General features: G+C 50.5%; 1 protein-coding gene across 5 annotated transcripts in view; it reads left to right on the top strand.

Moving 5' to 3' along the window:
- Positions 1 to 23,637, top strand: part of LOC130283856 (uncharacterized) — a 136,408-nt gene that overhangs the window by 58,625 nt on the left and 54,146 nt on the right. For 2 of the 5 annotated variants that reach the window (XM_056533462.1, XM_056533463.1), the window contains exon 3: positions 23,407 to 23,562. In XM_056533462.1, coding sequence (XP_056389437.1) covers positions 23,407 to 23,562 — 156 coding nt within the window. The other 3 variants (XM_056533465.1, XM_056533467.1, XM_056533466.1) reach the window with 3 other exon arrangements.

Below are 23,637 nucleotides of genomic sequence, written 5' to 3'. Positions count from 1 at the left end.
GGGTTTTCTTAGCAAAATGGAGAGTTAATCTGTTTTTTTTTTCAATTCTGGTGCAAATTTTGGCACAGACAGAATTTCTGCCGCAAAACTCAACAAATCATGTCGGGTTTGCAATAGTAAATGAGGGTCATAGTGTACGCTATCTTCTGTCCATGTGGTTTTTATTATGTAGGGAAAACGAGACGTCAATTGTTCATGCGCATCATGAAGCGCACTGAAAAACAGGGTGCACCCCGTTTATTATCCCACATAAGAGAAGCGCATGAAAATAACCCAGAGGTCCTGCGCTTTGCAGGACTTGAAAAAGTAGAAGCAAAGGCAGGAGGACGAGTGGATAAAAAACTCCCTCAAAGGGCGATGCATTGGAACATTAGATCCGATGCAACAGGCCCTCTAGTGTTAAATGATAGAACTGACTGCTTCTGATTTCCAGGCTTGCCCATCCCTGACGTAAGACATCAAGTGTGTGGGTGTAACTGAATGTGAATGGTCACCTGTAGTTCTTACCTGTGTATATGACGCACTACTTCAGACAAGGTTGTATGGCCGGAAGAAGCACCGAGTTTGTTGCCTATCTGTACCTCCCGGACTTTGTCCCTCTCGCCTGCTTGTTATGTGAGTATCTTTTCATCTGACTAAAGAAGTTTGAAGACAAAAAGTGGTGAGCGGCTTTCATTTTCTCTTTGCTACATTGCTGTATCTATTAACGCCTCCAACTGTACACCTTCCACAATAACCTTTACATAGGGGCAAGAGGCGACATAACGTGACAGTCCTGACTTAGGGCGTTCTGTAGTTGTGACTGCTGGCTGGTTCTTGACCCCGGAGGGAATGCCGTTTAAACCCAGGCAGTGCAGTGTCCAGTGTCCAGACTTGTTACAGTGGGTACAGAAGGGTCTATTACTCCCAGAATATCTAGCAGGTGACTGGGATTACATGGGGCAGGAGCAGAGGGGGTTTCTCTAGGCAAGGATTGTTCTCGGAAGAGGGGAGCAGGCTGGGTGGCGAGCTCCTGGACAACCTTAGTCAATTGTTCAGTGTCTTGTTTAATATACTGTAGGTCTGAATCTGTAGTGACTGACAGGGTTGCTTGGACTGCGGTGACTGGCAGAGTAGAGGACACTGGGGCGGGGGCTGGTGACGGTGGTGTTATAGGTCTGGCTACTGCTCCTAGTGGCTCTTGGACGGGTGTAAGGGGTGTCCAGACCTCCTCTAACTCAGTCCCGGACTCAATCACTTGGATAGCCCTTCTCTTGGAAGCGGGGAATAGTATGTTGGGATTATGGACTGCTAACATTCTCAGTTGGGCTTTGTCCCACTTATTATGAGCTCCATCAATAAATCTGTCCATTAACATCTTGTTGCCCTGCTCGGGAGTTATACTATCTCATTTTTGGACAGTCTCTAGGGTATTCTATAGGGCGACGCCATAAGCTCTTAGAGTCTCACCTGACTTTTGTCGCCTTTCATATAACTGTGGACGTACCTCTGACGGCGAATGTGACTCAAATACCTGGTACAGTCCTTCAAAGATCTGCTCCACATTCACCCTCTTGGAGGCTGGCCAGGTGCGGACTTCTTCTAGTGCTGGTCACTGTAGTTGTCCTGTGAGCAATTGGACCTGTTGGTTAGGAGAGAAAGAGTAAAAGGCAAACAAACTCTGGATCCTCTCTTTGAAATCCCTCAAGGTGAAGGGGTCTCCATTGTAGGTAGGGAGGACAGGGTTCCCCATGGATATCGGTGAAGACACTGGAACATCAGGACTGTTGACGTTGACTGTAGGCAGGGCTAGCAAGATCCTCCTGGCTGCTGGGGGAGGAGTAGTTGGTGCCTGGTGTGCCAGCCAAACCTCTGCAACAGCTGGAGTAGACCGAGGCACTTCCGTTGGTGCCCGCTGACTAGGCCAAACCTCCTCGCTCCTAGGAGTAGGCCTGGGCACACTCTCAGATGACTTGGGATTTTCCCCTTCTGGAGTTGCTGGCCAGACGTTGTCCTCTGCTGGGCACTAAGGGGTTACTGTGACTCGCCATCGGTATCAGAAACGTACTTGCAATTGTTGGTTTCTGCAGAGTCTGCGCTGCAGCGGGTATCCGGTCAGAATTCGCAGAGCCGGACGCAGCCACCGGGATCTCCAACACGGCTGTGCACATGGGACTTCCTGTTTTGGTCCCTTCTGCAACAGGCTCCGGTAAAATGTCTGCCGTCCGCAAGGATGTAATCAGTGCAATGCTGACTTCCGGTCCCCCGGCAATCTTTAGTTCCTACTCGCACACTGAAGAGGCGGCACCGCTAGGGACGCATGGGAAACAACAGCCTACATTTAACCCTTTCAGGTACTGACTTTACATACTCTGCAATGGCAATTAACAGTCTTTCCTTCACCTCCCCCTCTACTTCAACAGCGCCTGCCAGTAACACTTTAAAATTAGAACAGTCCCGTCCACTCTCCTGGAGGAAACTTCTTTGCATCGGCATGTGATTTTTCCTGGACACAATTCAGACTAGGGGGAGGACTTGTGGCTTTATGGCTAAGGCACACACCCGTATCCTGTTCGTGACGCCAACGTTTTGTGGTGAGCCACAGGGTGTGAAGGTGAGGTGTATGGGGCAGATGTTATAGCCCAGGGGCAGATGGTATTAACCCCTAAATTTTCGTGACGCCAGGGCGTGGTTTTCCCGATACCCACCCAAACGGTAGTACCGCTAGTCCTAGTTAGGCAGGGCAAATAAGAGTCCAAGGCCAAGTCAGGGTTAACAGTAGCTTTACTGAGGTAGACAGATGGTAACAGTCTTTACAGTTAGGCCAGGATCCCAGATCGGTGGCCAGTAACACGGAGGGGACCTTGCAGCTTGCTGGGACTTGCAGTGACATGACAGATTTTAGGACAGCCACGCTGACTATAATAGATTTGACTTTACTGAGGGTAGTGACAGCAGACAGAGATGACACTGGCTCTGAGTCTTCTGGACTGAACTTGACCTCAACAGAGAATGTGTTGCAAGAGATGAGATTGTAGTACCTCCCCCTCTTATAAAGGGGTGCTGTGCAAGGAGCCCATAGGTCAAGCTGCAGGTCACCTAGTTAGTTGGTGCTCTCTGGGTAACAAACATGTGAATTGAACATGTGACCACATTATCATGTGACTAACTCAAAAGTTCTTTATACATAATACATATAACACTATGGGGGAGGACACAGAGAGACTCAACCTGACAGGGCCTAAGAACTGTACAGGACTATATCCCATACTGGGATATCACATCAGTGTCCTCCTCCACACTGGATGTCAGTGCCCTCCTCCCCACTGGTTGTCAGTGTCCTCCTCCCTGCTGGATGTCAGTGCCCTGCTCTCCGCTGGTTGTCAGTGCCCTCCTCCCCACTGGATGTCAGTGCCCTCCTCCCTGCTGGTTGTCAGTGCCCTCCTCCCTGCTGGTTGTCAGTGCCCTCCTCCCCGCTGGATGTCAGTGCCCTCCTCCCCGCTGTTTGTTAGTGCCCTCCCCCCCACTGGTTGTCAGTGCCCTCCTCCCCACTGGTTGTCAGTGCCCTCCTCCACGCTGGATGTCAGTGCCCTCCTCCCCACTGGATGTCAGTGCCCTCCTCCCTGTCGGATGCCAGTGCCCTCCTCCCTGCTGGATGTCAGTGCCCTCCTCCCCACTGGTTGTTAGTGCCCTTCTCCCCACTGGTTGTCAGTGCCCTCCTCCCCACTGGTTGTCAGTGCCCTCCTCCCCAACTGGTTGTCAGTGCCCTCCTCCCCGCTGGATGTCAGTGCCCTCCTCCACACTGTATGTTAGAACCCTCCTCCACGCTGGATGTCAGTACCCTCCTCCACACTGGCTGTCAGTGCCCTCCTCCACACTAGATGTTAGAGCCCTCCTCCACACTAGATGTTAGAGCCCTCCTCCACACTGGTTGTTAGAGCCCTCCTCCACACTGGATGTTAGCGCCCTCCTCCACACTGGATGTTAGAGCCCTCCTCCACACTGGATGTTAGAGCCCTCCTCCACACTGGATGTTAGAGCCCTCCTCCACACTGGTTGTTAGAGCCATCCTCCACACTGGATGTTAGAGCCCTCCTCCACACTGGTTGTTAGAGCCCTCCTCCACACTGGATGTTAGAGCCCTCCTCCACACTGGATGTTAGAGCCCTCCTCCACACTGGTTGTTAGAGCCCTCCTCCACACTGGTTGTTAGAGCCCTCCTCCACACTGGATGTTAGAGCCCTCCTCCACACTGGTTGTTAGAGCCCTCCTCCACACTGGATGTTAGAGCCCTCCTCCACACTGGATGTTAGAGCCCTCCTCCACACTGGATGTTAGAGCCCTCCTCCACACTGGATGTTAGAGCCCTCCTCCCCACTGGATGTCAGTGCCTTCCTCCTCACTGGATGTCAGTGCCCTCCTCCCCACTGGATGTCAGTGCCCTCCTCCACACTGGATGTCAGTGCCCTCCTCCACACTGGATGTTATTGCCTTCCTCCCCACTGGATGTCAGTGCCCTCACTCCTCCCCGCTGGTTGTCAGTGTCCTCCTCCCCACTGGATGTCAGTGCCCTCACTCCTCCCCGCTGGTTGTTAGTGCCCTCCTCCACACTGGATGTCAGTGCCTTCCTCCCCACTGCTTGTCAGTGCCCTCCCTCCTCCCCGCTGGTTGTCAGTGCCCTCTTCCCCGCTGGATGTCAGTGCCCTCCTCCTCGCTGAATGTCAGTGCCCTCCTCCCCGCTTGATGTCAGTGCCCTCCACCACACTGGATGTGAGTGCCCTTCTCCCCACTGGATGTCAGTGCCCTCCTCCCCACTGGTTGTCAGTGCCCTCCTCCACACTGGATGTTAGAGCCCTCCTCCCCACTGGATGTCAGTGCTTTCCTCCTCACTGGATGTCAGTGCCCTCCTCCCCACTGGATATCAGTGCCCTCCTCCCCACTGGATGTCAGTACCCTCCTCCACACTTGATGTTAGATCCCTCCTCCACATGGGATGTCAGTGCCCTCCTCCCCACTGGATGTCAGTGCCCTCCTCCCCACTGGATGTCAGTGCCTTCCTCCTCACTGGATGTCAGTGCCCTCCTCCCCACTGGATGTCAGTGCCCTCCTCCCCACTGGATGTCAGTGCCCTCCTCCACACTTGATGTTAGATCCCTCCTCCCCACTGGATGTCAGTGCCCTCCTCCGCACTGGATGTCAGTGCCCTCCTCCCCACTGGATGTCAGTGCCCTCCTCCACACAGGATGTCAGTGCCCTCCTCCCCACTAGTTGTCAGTGCCCTCCTCCCCACTGGATGTCAGTGCCTGCTCCCCACTGGATGTCAGTGCCCTCCTCCCCACTGGATGTCAGTGCCCTCCTCCGCACAGGATGTCAGTGCCCTCCTTCTCGCTGGATGTCAGTGCCCTGCTCCTCGCTGGATGTCAGTGCCCTCCTCCACACAGGATGTCAGTGCCCTCCTCCCCACTAGTTGTCAGTGCCCTCTTCCTTGCTGGATGTCAGTGCCTTCTCCCCGCTGGATGTCAGTGCCCTCCTCCCCACTGGATGTCAGTGCCTTCCTCCTCACTGGATGTCAGTGCCCTCCTCCCCACTGGATGTCAGTGCCCTCCTCCCCACTGGATGTCAGTGCCCTCCTCCACACTTGATGTTAGATCCCTCCTCCCCACTGGATGTCAGTGCCCTCCTCCGCACTGGATGTCAGTGCCCTCCTCCCCACTGGATGTCAGTGCCCTCCTCCACACAGGATGTCAGTGCCCTCCTCCCCACTAGTTGTCAGTGCCCTCCTCCCCACTGGATGTCAGTGCCTGCTCCCCACTGGATGTCAGTGCCCTCCTCCCCACTGGATGTCAGTGCCCTCCTCCGCACAGGATGTCAGTGCCCTCCTTCTCGCTGGATGTCAGTGCCCTGCTCCTCGCTGGATGTCAGTGCCCTCCTCCACACAGGATGTCAGTGCCCTCCTCCCCACTAGTTGTCAGTGTCCTCCTCCCCACTGGATGTCAGTGCCCTCCTCCCCACTAGATGTCAGTGCCCTCCTTCTCGCTGGATGTCAGTGCCCTGCTCCTCGCTGGATGTCAGTGCCCTCCTCCACACTGGATGTCAGTGCCCTCCTCCACACTGGATGTCAGTGCCCTCCTCCCCACTGGATGTCAGTGCCCTCCTCCCCACTGGATGTCAGTGCCCTCCTCCGCACTGGATGTCAGTGCCCTCCTCCCTACTGGATGTCAGTGCCCTCCTCGCCATGTGTGCTCTAAAGTTTTCTGCAAAATGGAAGTTCAAGTATCCTAACAGCCCTACATAAAATCCTTATTACTTTTATTCATCTGCAGTAAACAGTTTTTTATACATATATGTTAAATATTATGCGGGAAAAATTATATTTGGAAAAATATAGTTAGTTTTTTGCTGAAAAAAATAATAATAGTAAACAATGCATAAAAATGGGTTTCAAATAAGTAACTTCAAGTAAACACCATTAAGCCATTAAAGGGGTTATCCAGGAATTTTTTTTTTTATATATATATCAACTGGCTCCAGAAAGTTAAACAGATTTGTAAATTACTTCTATTAAAAAAATCTTAATCCTTTCAGTACTTATGAGCTGCTGAAGTTGAATTGTTCTTTTCTGTCTAAGTGCTCTCTGATGACCCGTGTCTCGGGAGCTGTCCAGAGTAGAAGCAAATTCCCATAGGAACTGAACAGAGTAGAATAGGTTTACTATGGGAATGTGCTTCTACGCTGGACAGCTCCCGAAACACGTGTCATCAGAGAGCACTTAGACAGAAAAGAACAACTCAACTTCAGCAGCTGATAATTATTGGAAGGATTAAGATTTTTTAATAGATGTAATTTACAAATCTGTTTAACTTTCTGGAGCCAGTTGATCTAAAAAAAAAAAAAAGTTTTTTTTCCTGGAATACCCCTTTAACCTTAGGGCAGCAATATAAGCAGTAAGGGCCGCTACATATTACCCAGCTGTATCCAGCCGGCCCGTAAAGTGGATGGGCAAGAAAACAGGCACCAACCTTGCCACCTGCTTAAATTTTAAGTGGTTTGAATAAGTAACTGGGGCTTTCGACAGGTTTAATAACTTTGGGCCCCTGATCTCACACTGCCAACATACAGAGAGGAGCCCCGCATTAAATTCAGTCTGGATCAGCCTGGGCCAGGCCGGACAGTTGTGCCCACTTTGATGCCAGTTTTTATACCCAGAACAGGTTTGGACCAGGTTGGACTCAATTGAGTTTGATGCGGGGCCCCTCTCTGTGTGTTAGCAGTGTGAAATCAGGGGCCCAAAGTTATTTAACCCTTTAAAATCATCAGTTACTTATTGAAATGTAGTTGGCAAGTAGTGATATTTTGCGAATATATGGACGAATATTCGTCCTATATTCTCATACTCGCTATGTTCGTTTTTTTCATGCGAAAATTCGTAATGAAATTTGCCTAGTGTGCATGCGCGATTTTATCTTTCACCAAAAAGAAGGGAGGGATCAGTGTCCTCTAATAGTGATGAGCGACAGGGTCCATATTCGAATTCGCGATATTTGCCAAATATATTGATGATTATTCATCCTATGTTTGATAAATTTGCATATTCGCTATGTTCGTTCACTTTTTTTTCAATGTGAAAATTTGCAAAAAAATTTGCATGTGAAATAAAAACAAAGAAAAAACGAATAAACGAATATATAGCACTTATATTTTAAATATTAGCAAAATCGCGAAGTACCGATATTTACGATAAAAATTCGCATTACGAATATTTGTGCTCAACACTATAACCTCTGACTGGAAGTGTCGATATGCGCGAATATTTGCATATTCGCAAATATTCTCAAAAAACTAAAACAAAAAAAATATTGTGAATATATATCACTATATTCTAAATATTCGCGAAATCGCTAAGTGGCGATATTCTTGGTAAAAATTTGCATTTCGAATATTCACGCTTAATGGTAAGGTTGGCTCCTGATTTCTTACTCCTCATTTCTAGTGTTGAGCACGAATATTCATAATGCGAATTTTTATCGCGAATATCGGCATTTCGCAAATATTTAGAATATAGTGCTATATATTCGTAATGCGAATATTCGTTTCTCTATCGGCTCCATTGGGGGACACAGACAGTGGGTGTATGCTGCTGTCTCTAGGAGGTGACACTCTAGAAGTCAGCTCCTCTCAGTAGGATATACCCACCTTCAGGCTCTGAGCTAATCAGTTTAAGCTTAGTGTCTGAAGGAGATGGACATGGTCTGGTTTGCTCCAGACCAGGTCTTCTAATTTTTTTGTCTTCCTAGTTAGGGACGTGTTAGTTTTTTATTCCTTTTCTTTTCTGTTTTCAGGTGGGGACTCAGGGACTGCGGTTCCCCGTTTCCCCATTGCGAGTGAGGGGGCACAGACATTGCAAATATGCGCTGTTAACCCCCCCTCGCCAACGGTCAGGGCTTGGGTGGTACCTCACGGGTCCGGGTCCCCCTATTTCTCTGTTCGCCTCACTCGCCCATAGCAGCCAGGCGTGATGCAGTTAACTAATGCTGACTGAAGACTTCACTGAAGACTCCAGTAGGTAAGTTCTTCTGACTGAGGTAAGTACTTCCCCTTTTTTCTCCAATCAGCGCCGTGGGCGCAAATTTCAGTAGGAAAGGGGCATTTACTTAGTGCCTTGCTTCAGGCACACCCCTCTCTTCCTATTGGCTGGCCTTTTTTCTCTCTCTCTAGCTGCACAGAGCGAGTCTCCTTACTGTAGCTGACAGGGGACACAGACTAGGGTGAGAAAGTTCCTATCTCCATTCTTTTCCCTCATTATGTCCGTACCCAGAGCTGTTCCTCCCTCTAAACAAAGACCTGGAACTTCAGTGACTTACTATCTCTGTAAGCACTGTAATACCAAAATGTCTGGCTCTGCTGAGCCCACTTGTCCTGCCTGCGCCACTGCTCCCCCAGACCCCCTGGTACCCCCTGATGCCCCTTCGGTCCTGGCGGATCCAGCCGCTCCCCCAGCCTGGGTTTCTTCCCTGACCCAGTATATGGCTGACTTGAACAAAGTCTCCCGCTCGGTGGCTGAGGCCTCCCGGGAAGTGGTGTCCGCCTTGAAGGGGTCTTCCCTGCGCAGGACCTCTGGAAGGGCTCGCTCCTCGTCTCCACATCCCTCACACTCTCACAAGCGTCCTAGGGGTGCCTCGTCTGACTCTTCCAATGAGTCTTCAAGTAGACGTGAGCGTTCCCCTCGTGGGTCCCGCCCCCCCTGTCATCCGGGCAAAAAGTCGCTCCTCCAGAGGACGTTCTCGGAGTCGCCGCTCTGCCACGCCAGAGCCGCGTTCTCGGTCAGAGTCGCCCCCCTCCAGGACTGCCTCTACCCATTCTCATTCCCCTGGTGAATTGGTGGACGAGGATTCCGAGCTGACTCTGAGGACCGCCCGGACTCAGTTGCAACGGTTAACTCTTTGGTTACAGCCCTGAGAGACACCTTTCACTTAGAGGACCCAGGATCTTCGGATGTCAATTCAGGAGTATCCTTTCATCGTGCTAAGCCAGCACCTCAGAAGTTCAGCTCTCACGCTGACTTTGACGACATTCTGGAGACGGCATGGAAACATCCAGACAAGAGGTTCCCGGGAATCAAGACAATTCAAGATTGTTATCCATTTGACAAATTCTTTGTCACTAAGGTGGTTTCTCCTCCCTCAGTGGACTCACCAGTTTCCCGGATCAATAAGGCGACTACACTGCCTCTGGCAGATGCCGCTGCCTTCAAGGATCCCACGGACAAGAAGGTAGAATCCTTAGCGAAATTTGCCACGGAAGCTGCAGGCTCTTCTCTTCTTCCCATCTTTGCCTCCGCATGGGTGTCCAAGGGCCTGTCGGAGTGGTGCCAAAAGCTCCATCAGGATATCTTAGCGGGATCCCCCCCGGAGGATCTATCTGCTTTGGCTCTCCAATGCTCTAAAGCTGGGGATTTTCTGTGCGCAGCTTCCATGCAGGCAGCCCGTTGTTCTGCCTATTGTTACGCCGAGCGCTCCGGGTCCCCGCTCCTCCCCGGAGTGCTCGCTACACTCTCCTCACTGCAGCGCTCCGGTCAGATCCACTGACCCGGGGCGCTGCGATACCGCCTCCAGCCGGGATGCGATTCGCGATGCGGGTAGCGCCCGCTCGCGATGCGCACCCCGGCTCCCGTACCTGACTCGCTCTCCGTCGGTCCTGTCCCGGCGCGCGCGGCCCCGCTCCTTAGGGCGCGCGCGCGCCGGGTCTTTGCGATTTAAAGGGCCACTGCGCCGCTGATTGGCGCAGTGGTTCCAATTAGTCTGATCACCTGTGCACTTCCCTATATCACCTCACTTCCCCTACACTTCCTTGCCGGATCTTGTTGCCATCGTGCCAGTGAAAGCGTTTCCTTGTGTGTTCCTAGCCTGTGTTCCAGACCTCCTGCCGTTGCCCCTGACTACGATCCTTGCTGCCTGCCCCGACCTTCTGCTACGTCCGACCTTGCTTCTGTCTACTCCCTTGTACCGCGCCTATCTTCAGCAGCCAGAGAGGTGAGCCGTTGCTAGTGGATACGACCTGGTCACTACCGCCGCAGCAAGACCATCCCGCTTTGCGGCGGGCTCTGGTGAAAACCAGTAGTGACTTAGAACCGATCCACTAGCACGGTCCACGCCAATCCCTCTCCGGCACAGAGGATCCACTACCTGCCAGCCGGCATCGTGACAGTAGATCCGGCCATGGATCCCGCTGAAGTTCCTCTGCCAGTTGTCGCTGACCTCACCACGGTGGTCGCACAGCAGTCACAACAGATAGCGCAACAAGGCCAACAGCTGTCTCAACTGACCGTTATGCTACAGCAGTTACTACCACAGCTTCAGCAATCATCTCCTCCGCCAGCTCCTGCACCTCCTCCGCAGCGAGTGGCTGCTTCTGGTCTACGCCTATCCTTGCCGGATAAATTTGATGGGGACTCTAAGTTTTGCCGTGGCTTTCTTTCCCAATGTTCCCTGCACTTGGAGATGATGTCGGACCAGTTTCCCACTGAAAGGTCTAAGGTGGCTTTCGTAGTCAGCCTTCTGTCTGGAAAAGCCCTGTCTTGGGCCACACCGCTCTGGGACCGCAATGACCCCGTCACTGCCTCTGTACACTCCTTCTTCTCGGAAATCCGAAGTGTCTTTGAGGAACCTGCCCGAGCCTCTTCTGCTGAGACTGCCCTGTTGAACCTGGTCCAGGGTAATTCTTCCGTTGGCGAGTATGCCGTACAATTCCGTACTCTTGCTTCAGAATTATCCTGGAATAATGAGGCCCTCTGCGCGACCTTTAAAAAAGGCCTATCCAGCAACATTAAAGATGTTCTGGCCGCACGAGAAATTCCTGCTAATCTACATGAACTCATTCACCTTGCCACTCGCATTGACATGCGTTTTTCCGAAAGGCGTCAGGAGCTCCGCCAGGATATGGACTCTGTTCGCACGAGGCGTTTCTTCTCCTCGGCTCCTCTCTCCTCTGGTCCCCTGCAATCTGTTCCTGTGCCTCCCGCCGTGGAGGCTATGCAGGTCGACCGGTCTCGCCTGACACTTCAAGAGATGACACGACGCCGCATGGAGAATCTCTGCCTGTACTGTTCTAGTACCGAACACTTCCTGAAGGATTGTCCTATCCGTCCTCCCCGCCTGGAAAGACGTACGCTGACTCCGCACAAAGGTGAGACAGTCCTTGATGTCTACTCTGCTTCTCCACGTCTTACTGTGCCTGTGCGCATATCTGCCTCTGCCTTCTCCTTCTCTACTATGGCCTTCTTGGACTCCGGATCTGCAGGAAATTTTATTTTGGCCTCTCTCGTCAACAAGTTCAACATCCCAGTGACCAGTCTCGCCAGACCCCTCTACATCAATTGTGTAAACAATGAAAGATTGGACTGTACCATACGTTTCCGCACGAAGCCCCTTCTAATGTGCATCGGATCTCATCACGAGAGGATTGAACTTTTGGTCCTCCCCAATTGCACTTCTGAAATTCTCCTTGGACTTCCCTGGCTTCAACTTCATTCCCCAACCCTGGATTGGTCCACTGGGGAGATCAAGAGTTGGGGGCCCTCTTGTTCCAAGGACTGCCTAAAACCGGTTCCCAGTAACCCTTGCCGTGACTCTGTGGTTCCTCCTGTAACCGGTCTCCCTAAGGCCTATATGGACTTTGCGGATGTTTTTTGCAAAAAACAAGCTGAGACTCTACCTCCTCACAGGCCTTATGATTGTCCTATCGACCTCCTCCCGGGCACTACTCCACCCCGGGGCAGAATTTATCCTCTGTCCGCACCAGAGACTCTTGCCATGTCTGAATACGTCCAGGAAAATTTAAAAAAGGGCTTTATCCGTAAATCCTCCTCTCCTGCCGGAGCCGGATTTTTCTTTGTGTCCAAAAAAGATGGCTCCCTACGTCCTTGCATTGACTACCGCGGTCTTAATAAAATCACGGTTAAGAACCGCTACCCCCTACCCCTCATCTCTGAACTCTTTGATCGCCTCCAAGGTGCCCACATCTTTACCAAACTGGACTTAAGAGGTGCTTATAATCTCATCCGCATCAGAGAGGGGGATGAATGGAAAACGGCATTTAACACCAGAGATGGACACTTTGAGTATCTGGTCATGCCCTTTGGCCTGTGCAACGCCCCTGCCGTCTTCCAAGACTTTGTTAATGAAATTTTTCGTGATCTTTTATACGCCTGTGTTGTTGTATATCTGGACGATATCCTGATTTTTTCTGCCAATCTAGAAGAACACCGCCAGCATGTCCGTATGGTTCTTCAGAGACTTCGTGACAATCAACTCTATGCCAAAATAGAGAAATGTCTGTTTGAATGCCAATCTCTTCCTTTCCTAGGATACTTGGTCTCTGGCCAGGGACTACAAATGGATCCAGACAAACTCTCTGCCGTCTTAGATTGGCCACGCCCCTCCGGACTCCGTGCTATCCAACGCTTTTTGGGGTTCGCCAATTATTACAGGCAATTTATTCCACATTTTTCTACCGTTGTGGCTCCTATCGTGGCTTTAACCAAAAAAAATGCCGATCCCAAGTCTTGGCCTCCTCAAGCGGAAGACGCCTTTAAACGACTCAAGTCTGCCTTTTCTTCGGCTCCCGTGCTCTCCAGACCTGACCCATCCAAACCCTTCCTATTGGAGGTTGATGCCTCCTCAGTGGGAGCTGGAGCTGTCCTTCTACAAAAAAATTCTTCCGGGCATGCTGTTACTTGTGGTTTTTTTTCTAGGACCTTCTCTCCGGCGGAGAGGAACTACTCCATCGGGGATCGAGAGCTTCTAGCCATTAAATTAGCACTTGAGGAATGGAGGCATCTGCTGGAGGGATCAAGATTTCCAGTTATTATTTACACCGATCACAAGAACCTCTCCTACCTCCAGTCTGCCCAACGGCTGAATCCTCGCCAGGCCAGGTGGTCTCTGTTCTTTGCCCGATTTAATTTTGAAATTCACTTTCGGCCTGCCGATAAGAACATTAGGGCCGATGCTCTCTCTCATTCCTCGGATGCTTCTGAAATTGAACTCTCTCCGCAACACATCATTCCTCCTGACTGCCTGATTTCCACTTCTCCAGCCTCCATCAGGCAAACTCCTCCAGGAAAGACCTTTGTTTCTCCACGCCAACGCCTCGGAATCCTCAAATGGGGTCACTCCTCCCATCTCGCAGGTCATGCGGGCATCAAGAAATCTGTGCAACTCATCTCTCGCTTCTATTGGTGGCCGACTCTGGAGACGGATGTTGTGGACTTTGTGCGAGCCTGCACTATCTGTGCCCGGGATAAGACTCCTCGCCAGAAGCCCGCTGGTTTTCTTCATCCTCTGCCTGTCCCCGAACAGCCTTGGTCTCTGATTGGTATGGATTTTATTACTGATTTACCCCCTTCCCGTGGCAACACTGTTATTTGGGTGGTCGTTGATCGATTCTCCAAAATGGCACATTTCATCCCTCTTCCTGGTCTTCCTTCAGCGCCTCTGTTGGCTAAACAATTTTTTGTACACATTTTTCGTCTTCACGGGTTGCCTACGCAGATCGTCTCGGATAGAGGCGTCCAATTCGTGTCTAAATTCTGGAGAGCTCTCTGTAAACAACTCAAGATTAAATTAAATTTTTCTTCTGCATATCATCCTCAATCCAACGGACAAGTAGAAAGAATTAACCAGGTCTTGGGTGATTATTTACGACATTTTGTTTCCTCCCGCCAGGACGACTGGGCAGATCTTCTTCCATGGGCCGAATTCTCGTATAACTTCAGAGTCTCTGAATCTTCCTCCAAATCCCCATTTTTCGTGGTGTACGGCCGTCACCCTCTTCCCCCCCTCCCTACCCCCTTGCCCTCTGGTCTGCCCGCTGTGGATGAAATTTCTCGTGACCTCTCCATCATATGGAGAGAGACCCAAAATTCTCTCTTACAGGCTTCATCTCGCATGAAGAAGTTCGCGGATAAGAAAAGAAGACCTCCTCCCATTTTTTCCCCTGGAGACAAGGTATGGCTCTCCGCTAAATATGTCCGCTTCCGTGTCCCTAGCTACAAGTTGGGACCACGCTATCTTGGTCCTTTCAAAATTTTGTGCCAGATTAATCCTGTCTCTTACAAACTTCTTCTTCCTCCTTCTCTTCGTATTCCTAATGCCTTTCACGTTTCTCTTCTTAAACCACTTATCATCAACCGTTTCTCTCCCAAATCTGTTCCTCCCACTCCTGTTTCCGGCTCCTCGGACATCTTCTCCGTCAAAGAGATTCTGGCATCCAAAAAGGTCAGAGGGAAAACCTTTTTTTTAGTGGATTGGGAGGGTTGTGGTCCTGAAGAGAGATCCTGGGAACCTGAGGACAATATCCTAGACAAAAGTCTACTCCTCAGGTTCTCAGGCTCTAAGAAGAGGGGGAGACCCAAGGGGGGGGGTACTGTTACGCCGAGCGCTCCGGGTCCCCGCTCCTCCCCGGAGCGCTCGCTACACTCTCCTCACTGCAGCGCTCCGGTCAGATCCACTGACCCGGGGCGCTGCGATACCGCCTCCAGCCGGGATGCGATTCGCGATGCGGGTAGCGCCCGCTCGCGATGCGCACCCCGGCTCCCGTACCTGACTCGCTCTCCGTCGGTCCTGTCCCGGCGCGCGCGGCCCCGCTCCTTAGGGCGCGCGCGCGCCGGGTCTTTGCGATTTAAAGGGCCACTGCGCCGCTGATTGGCGCAGTGGTTCCAATTAGTCTGATCACCTGTGCACTTCCCTATATCACCTCACTTCCCCTGCACTTCCTTGCCGGATCTTGTTGCCATCGTGCCAGTGAAAGCGTTTCCTTGTGTGTTCCTAGCCTGTGTTCCAGACCTCCTGCCGTTGCCCCTGACTACGATCCTTGCTGCCTGCCCCGACCTTCTGCTACGTCCGACCTTGCTTCTGTCTACTCCCTTGTACCGCGCCTATCTTCAGCAGCCAGAGAGGTGAGCCGTTGCTAGTGGATACGACCTGGTCACTACCGCCGCAGCAAGACCATCCCGCTTTGCGGCGGGCTCTGGTGAAAACCAGTAGTGACTTAGAACCGATCCACTAGCACGGTCCACGCCAATCCCTCTCCGGCACAGAGGATCCACTACCTGCCAGCCGGCATCGTGACACCTATGCTGTGGGTCATCTAGCGGCTCTCTGCTGCTCTATGTGGCTTAAGGCTTGGAATGCAGTTGCCGCTTCCAAAAGATCACTCACTGAGCTTCCCTTTATGGGTGGCCGTCTTTTTGGCAAACGCCTTGATGAGATTATCTCCGAGGCAACGGGAGGTAAGAGTTCCTTGTTACCTCAGAATAAGGCTCGCCCTACTTCCCAAAGGAAGGCCTTTTCCTTTCGGCCCTTTCAGACCTCCAGCTCCAACAAGGCATCCGGGCAGACGCCCTTGCGGGACAAGAAGGCTCCCTCGTTCCGGGCTCGCCCGTCTTGGAAGTCGGACTCCAACCGGTCTGGCCGTTTTGCGCCCAAATCAGGCAACCGCAAGCCCACTTCTGCATGAAGTGAGGCCCCCACCCGCAGTTTCTTCTCGGGTGGGAGGTCGTCTCTTACTTTTTCGAGACATTTGGACCTCTCACATTCAAGACTCTTGGGTCAGGGACGTGGTGTCCAATGGTTACCAGATCGAATTTGCATCCCTTCCGAGGGATTTCTTCGATCCCGGGCCCCCCGGTCTCCTCCTCTGGCGAAGCAGTTTCAAGCGGCTCTCCAGTCTCTGCTTCTCCAGGGGGTTCTCGTTCCTGTTCCTTCAGGGGGACGTTTTTAGGGTTTCTATTCAAATATTTTTGTGGTCCCCAAGAAGGACGGTTCTGTGCGTCCAATTTTGGACCTCAAGCGTCTCAATCTTCATCTTCTCATCCGCCACTTCCGAATGCAATCCTTCCGTTCGGTAGTGTCGTCCCTGGAACAAGGGGAGTTCCTTTCATCGGTGGACATCAAGGATGCCTACCTCCATGTGCCAATGTTTCCGGGCCATCATCGGTACCTCCGCTTTGCGGTTCCGGAGGGGCACTTCCAATTTGTAGCTCTCCCCTTCGGTCTAGCCACGGCTCCTCGAGTCTTTACAAAGGTCCTTGCACCGGTGATGGGCCTGTTACGGTCGAGGGGAATCTCGGTGATACCCTACCTGGACGACCTTCTCATCAAGGCTCCAACCAGGGCCCAGACTCTGGAGAATCTGGACATCACTCTCCACACTCTGGCTCGCTTCGGGTGGATGGTCAACCAGGACAAGTCAGTCCTCCGTCCTACCCAGTCTCTAACCTTTCTGGGACTTCTCTTCGAAATGGCCTCTGCCCGAATTCGTCTTCCGCCGTACAAACGTCTGGTGCTTCGGTCGGGGGTCCACTCCCTTCGGACCCAAGTATCAGTCTCCATCCTCACTTGTATGGAAGTCCTGGGATGGATGGTGGCAACTATGGAGGCCGTACCTTTTGCCCAGTTTCATTACCGTCCCCTCCAACTGGCGATTCTCTCTCGGTGGAACAGGTCTCCTCTGTCCCTCGATCGTCAGATAGTTCTCCCTCGCAGGGTCCGTCAGTCTCTGCTTTGGTGGCTCTGCTCCCCCCTTCTTCTCCAAGGGTGGTCGTTTCTTCCCCTTCACTTGCAGGTTGTTACAACGGATGCCAGCCTGTCGGGCTGGGGCGGCGTGTTCAGGGATTGGACGGTTCAGGGACTCTGGTCTCCCCGGGAGACCCTTCTTCCGATAAACATATTGGAATTACGGGCGATTCTTCTTTGTCTTCTTCATTGGGAGTCCCATCTTCAGTTCCGTCCTGTCCGCGTTCAGTCGGACAATGCCACGGCCTTGGCGTACATAAATCGTCAGGGCGGCACTCGCAGCTCGGCAGCCATGGCCGAGGTAACCAAGATTCTCTCCTGGGCGGAGAGCAGGGTTCCGGCCATCTCGGCGATTCACATCCCGGGGGTTCTCAACTGGGAAGCGGACTTCCTCAGTCGGTCCTCTCCCGACCGCGGCGAGTGGTCTCTACATCCAGAGGTCTTCGCGCACCTCTGCGACCTCTGGGGCATTCCAGACGTGGACCCCTTTGCGTACCGGCACAATCAGAAGATCCTTCCGTTTGTGTCCAAGTCCCGGGACCCTCAGGCTCTGGCCGTGGACGCCCTAGTGATTCCTTGGGCGGGGTTTACCCTACCCTATATGTTCCCTCCTCTTCTGCTTCTTCCCAGGGTGCTGAGGAAGCTCAAGGCAGAGGGCGTCCCCGCCATTCTGGTAGCTCCAGATTGGCCCCGAAGGTCGTGGTACGCCGACATAGTCAGGCTCCTGGACGACACTCCACTGCGCCTTCCGCTCCGTCCGGACCTGCTCTCCCAGGGTCCCCTTTGCCACCCCAATGTACAGTCTATGCATTTGACGGCGTGGCGGTTGTGACCGTGGTTTTGAGGGCCCGCGGGTTCTCTTCCCAAGTCATTCGCACCATGCTCAAGGCTCGTAAGCCCTCCTCTGCAAGGATTTACCACCGTTCTGGAGGTCTTATTTTCGTTGGTGTGAAGCACAGGACTTCTCCCTGGTGACCTTCTCGGTCCCCCGTCTTCTCTCCTTTTGCAGTTGGGGTTGGAACTGGGGTTGTCTCTCAGTTCTCTTAAGGGTCAGGTTTCAGCCCTTACTGTTCTTTTCCAGCGGCCCCTGGCTTCTAATCCTCATGTCTGGACCTTCATGCAAGGAGTGGCGCACGCTGTTCCTCCTTATTGGTCACCTTCTCCAACCTTGGGACTTGAATTTGGTTCTGAGTGCACTCCAGGGTGCACCCTTTGAGCCCCTTAGAGAAGTGTCTCTCCGCCTCCTTTCTTGGAAAGTGGCGTTTCTGGTGGCTATCACCTCCATCCGGAGGGTGTTTGAATTGGCAGCCCTTTCCTGCCGTTCTCCGTTTCTGGTGATTCACCAGGATAAGGTTGTTTTCCGGCCAGACCCTTCCTTTTTACCTAAGGTGGTCTCGGCCTTTCATCTCAATGAGGATATTGTCCTCCCGTCATTTTGCGCGGCTCCTTCTCATCCTAGGGAGCGCTTACTGCACAAGCTGGACGTGGTTCGGGCTGTTCGGTCTTATCTCTCCATCACTTCTTCCTTTCGTCAGTGCGATTCCTTTTTCATCCTGACAGAAGGTCATCGCAAGGGACAACCTGCTTCCAAGGCCACCATTTCTAGGTGGATTCGGTCTGCCATTTTGGAAGCCTATCGCTGTAAGGGGAAGATTCCTCCTTTCAGGGTTGTGGCTCATTCCATGCGTTCTCTCTCCAAAATAGAGCCTCGGCCTCGCAGATTTGCAAGGCGGCTACCTGGTTGTCTTTGCACACATTCTCGAGGTTTTATCAGGTTCATACTTTCGCATCAGCTGATGCTTCCCTGGGGTGTAAGTTGTTGCCGGCGGCAGTAGATCAGCCGTCTGCCTGACTACTTATTACTTATCTGCCCACCCAAGGGACGGCTTTGGTACGTCCCACTGTCTGTGTCCCCCAATGGAGCCGATAGAGAAAAGGAGATTTTTTAACACTTACTGTAAAATCTCTTTCTCGAAGGATCCATTGGGGGACACAGCTCCCGCCCTTTTTGGGGTTTTTCCTTGGTTCTCTGTCCGAGGGTGTGGTCAGTTATGTTTTTTTCTTCTGGTTCTCGGACAGTTTTGGGTTTTTCCTTGACCTATTGATCTCCTCCTATTGCTCTGGAACTTAAACTGACTAGCTCAGAGCCTGAAGGCAGGTGTATCCTGCTGGGAGGAGCTGACTTTTTTTTTATCACCATAGTGTCACACCTCCTAGAGACAGCAAGATACACCCACTGTCTGTATCCCCCAATGGATCCTTCGAGAAAGAGATTTTACGGTAAGTGTTAAAAAATCTCCTTTTTGTTTTTGTTTTTTTCAAATGCTAATTTTTATGCGAATTTTCCATGCGAATTTACGCAAGGAAGAAAAAATGAACAAACAAAGCGAATATGCGAATTTCGGGAACATAGGACGAATATTCATCAATATATTGGGGAAATATCGCAAATTCGAATATGGCCCCTGCTGCTCATCACTATTGGCAAGTAGTGATGAGCGGCATAGGCCATATTCGAATTAGCGATATTATGCGAATATATGGATGAATATTCGTCCTATATTTGCTATGTTTGTTTTTTCATGCGAAAATTCGTAATGAAATTCGCATAGTGTGCATGCGCGATTATATCTTTCATGTAAAAGAAGGGAGGGATCAGTGTCCTCTTACAGTGAATAGCAGCAAGGGCCATATTCGAATTTGCGATATTTCCCAAATATATTGATCATTATTCGTCCTATGTTCGCAAAAAATTTTTATTCAATGCAAAAATTTGCATAAAAATTTGCATGTGAAATAAAAACAAAGAAAAAACGAATATATAGCACTAGATTCAAAATATTTGCGAAATCGCGAACTGCCTATATTCACGATAAAAATTTGCATTACTAATATTCGTGCTCAACACTATAACCTCTGAATGTAAGTGCTGATATTTGCGAATATTTGCATATTTGCGAATATTTGCATATTTGATAATATTTGCAAAAAACAAAAAAAATATATTACGAATATATCACTATATTCTAAATATTTGCGAAATCGCTAAATGCCGATACTCGCGATAAAAATTCGCATTACGAATATTCGTGCTCAACACTAGAAATGAGGAGTAAGAAATCAGGAGCCAACCTTGCCATTGAGCGCGAATATTCGAAATGCAAATTTTTACCGCGAATATCGGCACTTAGCGATTTTGCGAATATTTAGATTATAGTGATATATATTCGTAATATATTTTTTTGTTTTTGTGAATATTAACGAATATGCAAATATTCGCAAATATCATCACTTCCAGTCAGAGGTTATAGTGTTGAGCACGAATATTCGTAATGCGAATTTTTATCACGAATATAGACAGTTTGTGATTTTGCAAACATTTTGAATATAGTGCTATATATTCGTAATGACGAATATTCGCTTTTTCTTTGGTTTTATTTCACATGCGAATGTGCAAATTTCACGATGTTAGTTCACTTTTTTTTCAAAGCGAAAATTTGCATAAAAATTTGCATGTGAAATAAAAAAGAAAAAACGAATATTCGTCATTACGAATATATAGCACTATATTCAAAATATTTGCGAAATCGCAAACTGCCTATATTCGCGATAAAAATTCGCATTACGAATATTCGTGCTCAACACTATAACCTCTGACTGGAAGTACCGATATTCGCGAATATTTGCATTTTCGGCAATATTTGCATATTCGCAAAAAACAAAAAAATATATATTACGTATATGTATCACTATATTCTAAATATTCGCCAAATCGCTAAGTGCTGATATTAAACGAACATAGCGAATATGCATATTTCGCGAACATAGGACGAATAGTCGGCAATATATTCGCGAAATATCACAAATTCAAATATGGCCCCTGCTGCTCATCACTATTGGCAAGTAGTTATGAGCGGCATAGGCCATTTTCAAATTTGCGATATTTCGCGAATTTATGGACGAATATTCGTCCTATATTCGTTATGTTCCTTTTTTGATGATTATTTGTCCTATGTTCGCGAAATTCATTATGTTCATTCACTTTTTTTTTCAATGCGAAATTCGCATAAAAATTCACATGTGAAATAAAAACAAAGAAAAAAAGAATATTCGGCATTACGAATATATAGCACTATATTAAAAATATTAGCGAAATTGCGAAGTGCCGATATTCACGATAAAAATTAGCATTACGCTTATTCGTGCTCAAAGCTATCCTCTCACTGGAAGTGACAATATTTGCGAATATTTTCATATTGGCAAAAACAAAAAAATATATATTGAGAAATTATATCACTAAATATTCGTGAAATCGCTAAGTGCCGATATTCACGGTAAAAATTAACATTTCGAATATTCGCACTCATTGGCAAGGTTGGCTCCTGATTTCTTACTCCTCAATAGTGTTGAGCACGAATATTCGTAATGTGAATTTTTATCGTGAATATCGGCACTTCGCAATTTTGCGAATATTTTTAATATAGTGCTATATATTCGTAATGACGAATATTCGTTTTTTTGCCTATTTTCCATGCAAATTCCATGCGTAGGGGCCCTTTATATCCCCCCCCCCCCCCCCCCCCCACTGAGGTTAGTAGCCCAATGGGGTTTAACCCTTTGAAATCATAAATTACTTCAGTGTTTCCCAACCAGGGGGCCTCCAGCTGTTGCAAAACTACATCTCCCAGCATGCCTGGACCACCTTGGGCTGTCCAGGCATGCAGGAAGTTGTAGTTTTGCAACAGCTGGAGGCACCCTGGTTGGGAAACACGGAGTTACTTATTCGAAACACATCTGTAATCCACTGTTTACTATTGTAATTTTTTTCTACTAAAAAACAAACTAGATTTTTTCCTGAATGTGATGGTTCCCACAGGTTTTACTGTAGATGAATAAAAATAGAAAAGGTTTTATGTAATTTCTGCTGGGAGTTGTGGTCCGCTAGATCAATCCACATCCCCGTGTGCCATATAATTCGCCATACACCAGGGGGCGCTCGGTCCATCTCGCCGCATCCTCCCCTGCAGTAAACATCACGGTACCGGCATCTGTTGTCAGGACAACACAGCAGGAAGTGCGTCACGGCTCGGAACCGGAAGCTCGGCGGACCGCGAAGTTTCATTTGAAAGGTGAGAGAGAAAGTGATGTAAGCGGGACAGGGCGCGCCGGGGCCCCGGGGGAGGTGAGCGCCGTGTACCGGACCGGTGGTGGGGCTCTGTATTCTGGGTGGACATGTGATCTTGTCTATACAGGGTGTGGGCACTACAAGTCCCAGACAGGCTTGTATAAGGAGCAGACTGTTAAATCAGCATATTGGGAGTTGTAGTTCTGCAGCAGTTCCAGCCAATACATATTGAAAACTACAAAAAAAATGACATCTGATCATTGTTTTCATAGGTCAGTTAGAATTTGCAATTGGAGGATAATTTTTATAAGAATTAAGTAACGCTCGACCTGCTCTCCCACTGGGGGGCGCCATTGTGAGGATCTCCACCCTGACAGACGTCATTGGGAGGGTCTTACCCTGGGGGGCGTCATTGTGAGGGTCTCCCCCTGGGGGGGCGGGGTGGCATCGGGAGGGTCTCCCCCTGGGGGGCGGGATGGCATTGGGAGGGTCTCCCCCTGGGGGGCGGGATGGCATTGGGAGGGTCTCCCCCTGGGGGGCGGGATGGCATTGGGAGGGTCTCCCCCTGGGGGGCGGGATGGCATTGGGAGGGTCTCCCCCTGGGGGGCGGGATGGCATTGGGAGGGTCTCCCCCTGGGGGGGCGGGATGGCATTGGGAGGGTCTCCCCCTGGGGGGCGGGAGGGGTGGCATTGGGAGGGTCTCCCCTGGGGGGCGGGCGGGGTGGCATTGGGAGGGTCTCCCCCTGGGGGGCGGGCGGGGTGGCATTGGGAGGGTCTCCCCCCGGGGGGGGGCACGGTGGCATTGGGAGGGTCTCCCCCTGGGGGGCGGGGTGGCATTGGGAGGGTCTCACAGAAGAGGGCCAAGTGAGGGTCTCCCCCTTGGTGGGTTACATTGTGAGGGTCTGTCATTGGCAGTTGTCATTGTAGGGGGTCCCCCCCCCCACTGGTTTACTGAGCCATCCATGATATATATGTCTTCTGTTAGGAGTTTGGACCCTTCTTGACTTAGTTTAGGTCACCTTGTTGGTTTGGTGGAGTTGTCCTACAATAACATGCATCTTCTCCAAGGTGAATCAGAGGCCTCTGCCGTAGTAGGTGTCCGTATGGTTCAATGCATACAGCCGGGGTGGGGCTCTTCTGTACATCATTATCGCTGACAAGAAATGTCTATTTTCCCGCACCCTGTCCATAAAGACTAATACTAAGATGTATTATTTGTCTCTCTTGAAGCCATCACCATGAGGTCCGGAGGTGAAGGTCCATGTGAGGAGAACAGGTCGCACTTGGCAGCTGTCCCGGAGGAGAGCGTCATTGTCATCAGCGATGATGAAGGCGAAGTGTCCCTGGGGCTGGGGAACTCGGTGCTTTTGGTTGAAGACACAGGCGGTGAGGATTCAGCTGGGGGGGCTGCTCTTGGTGGGGGGGCGATGAGGATTCAGCTGGGTGTCTGCTCTTGGTGGG

This window comes from Hyla sarda, chromosome 8 (assembly GCF_029499605.1).
Source record: "Hyla sarda isolate aHylSar1 chromosome 8, aHylSar1.hap1, whole genome shotgun sequence".
In the NCBI taxonomy this organism is placed as follows: Eukaryota; Metazoa; Chordata; class Amphibia; order Anura; family Hylidae; genus Hyla; species Hyla sarda.
Note: the sequence above shows the minus strand (reverse complement) of the source record. Positions and strands in the feature narration are given on the sequence as shown.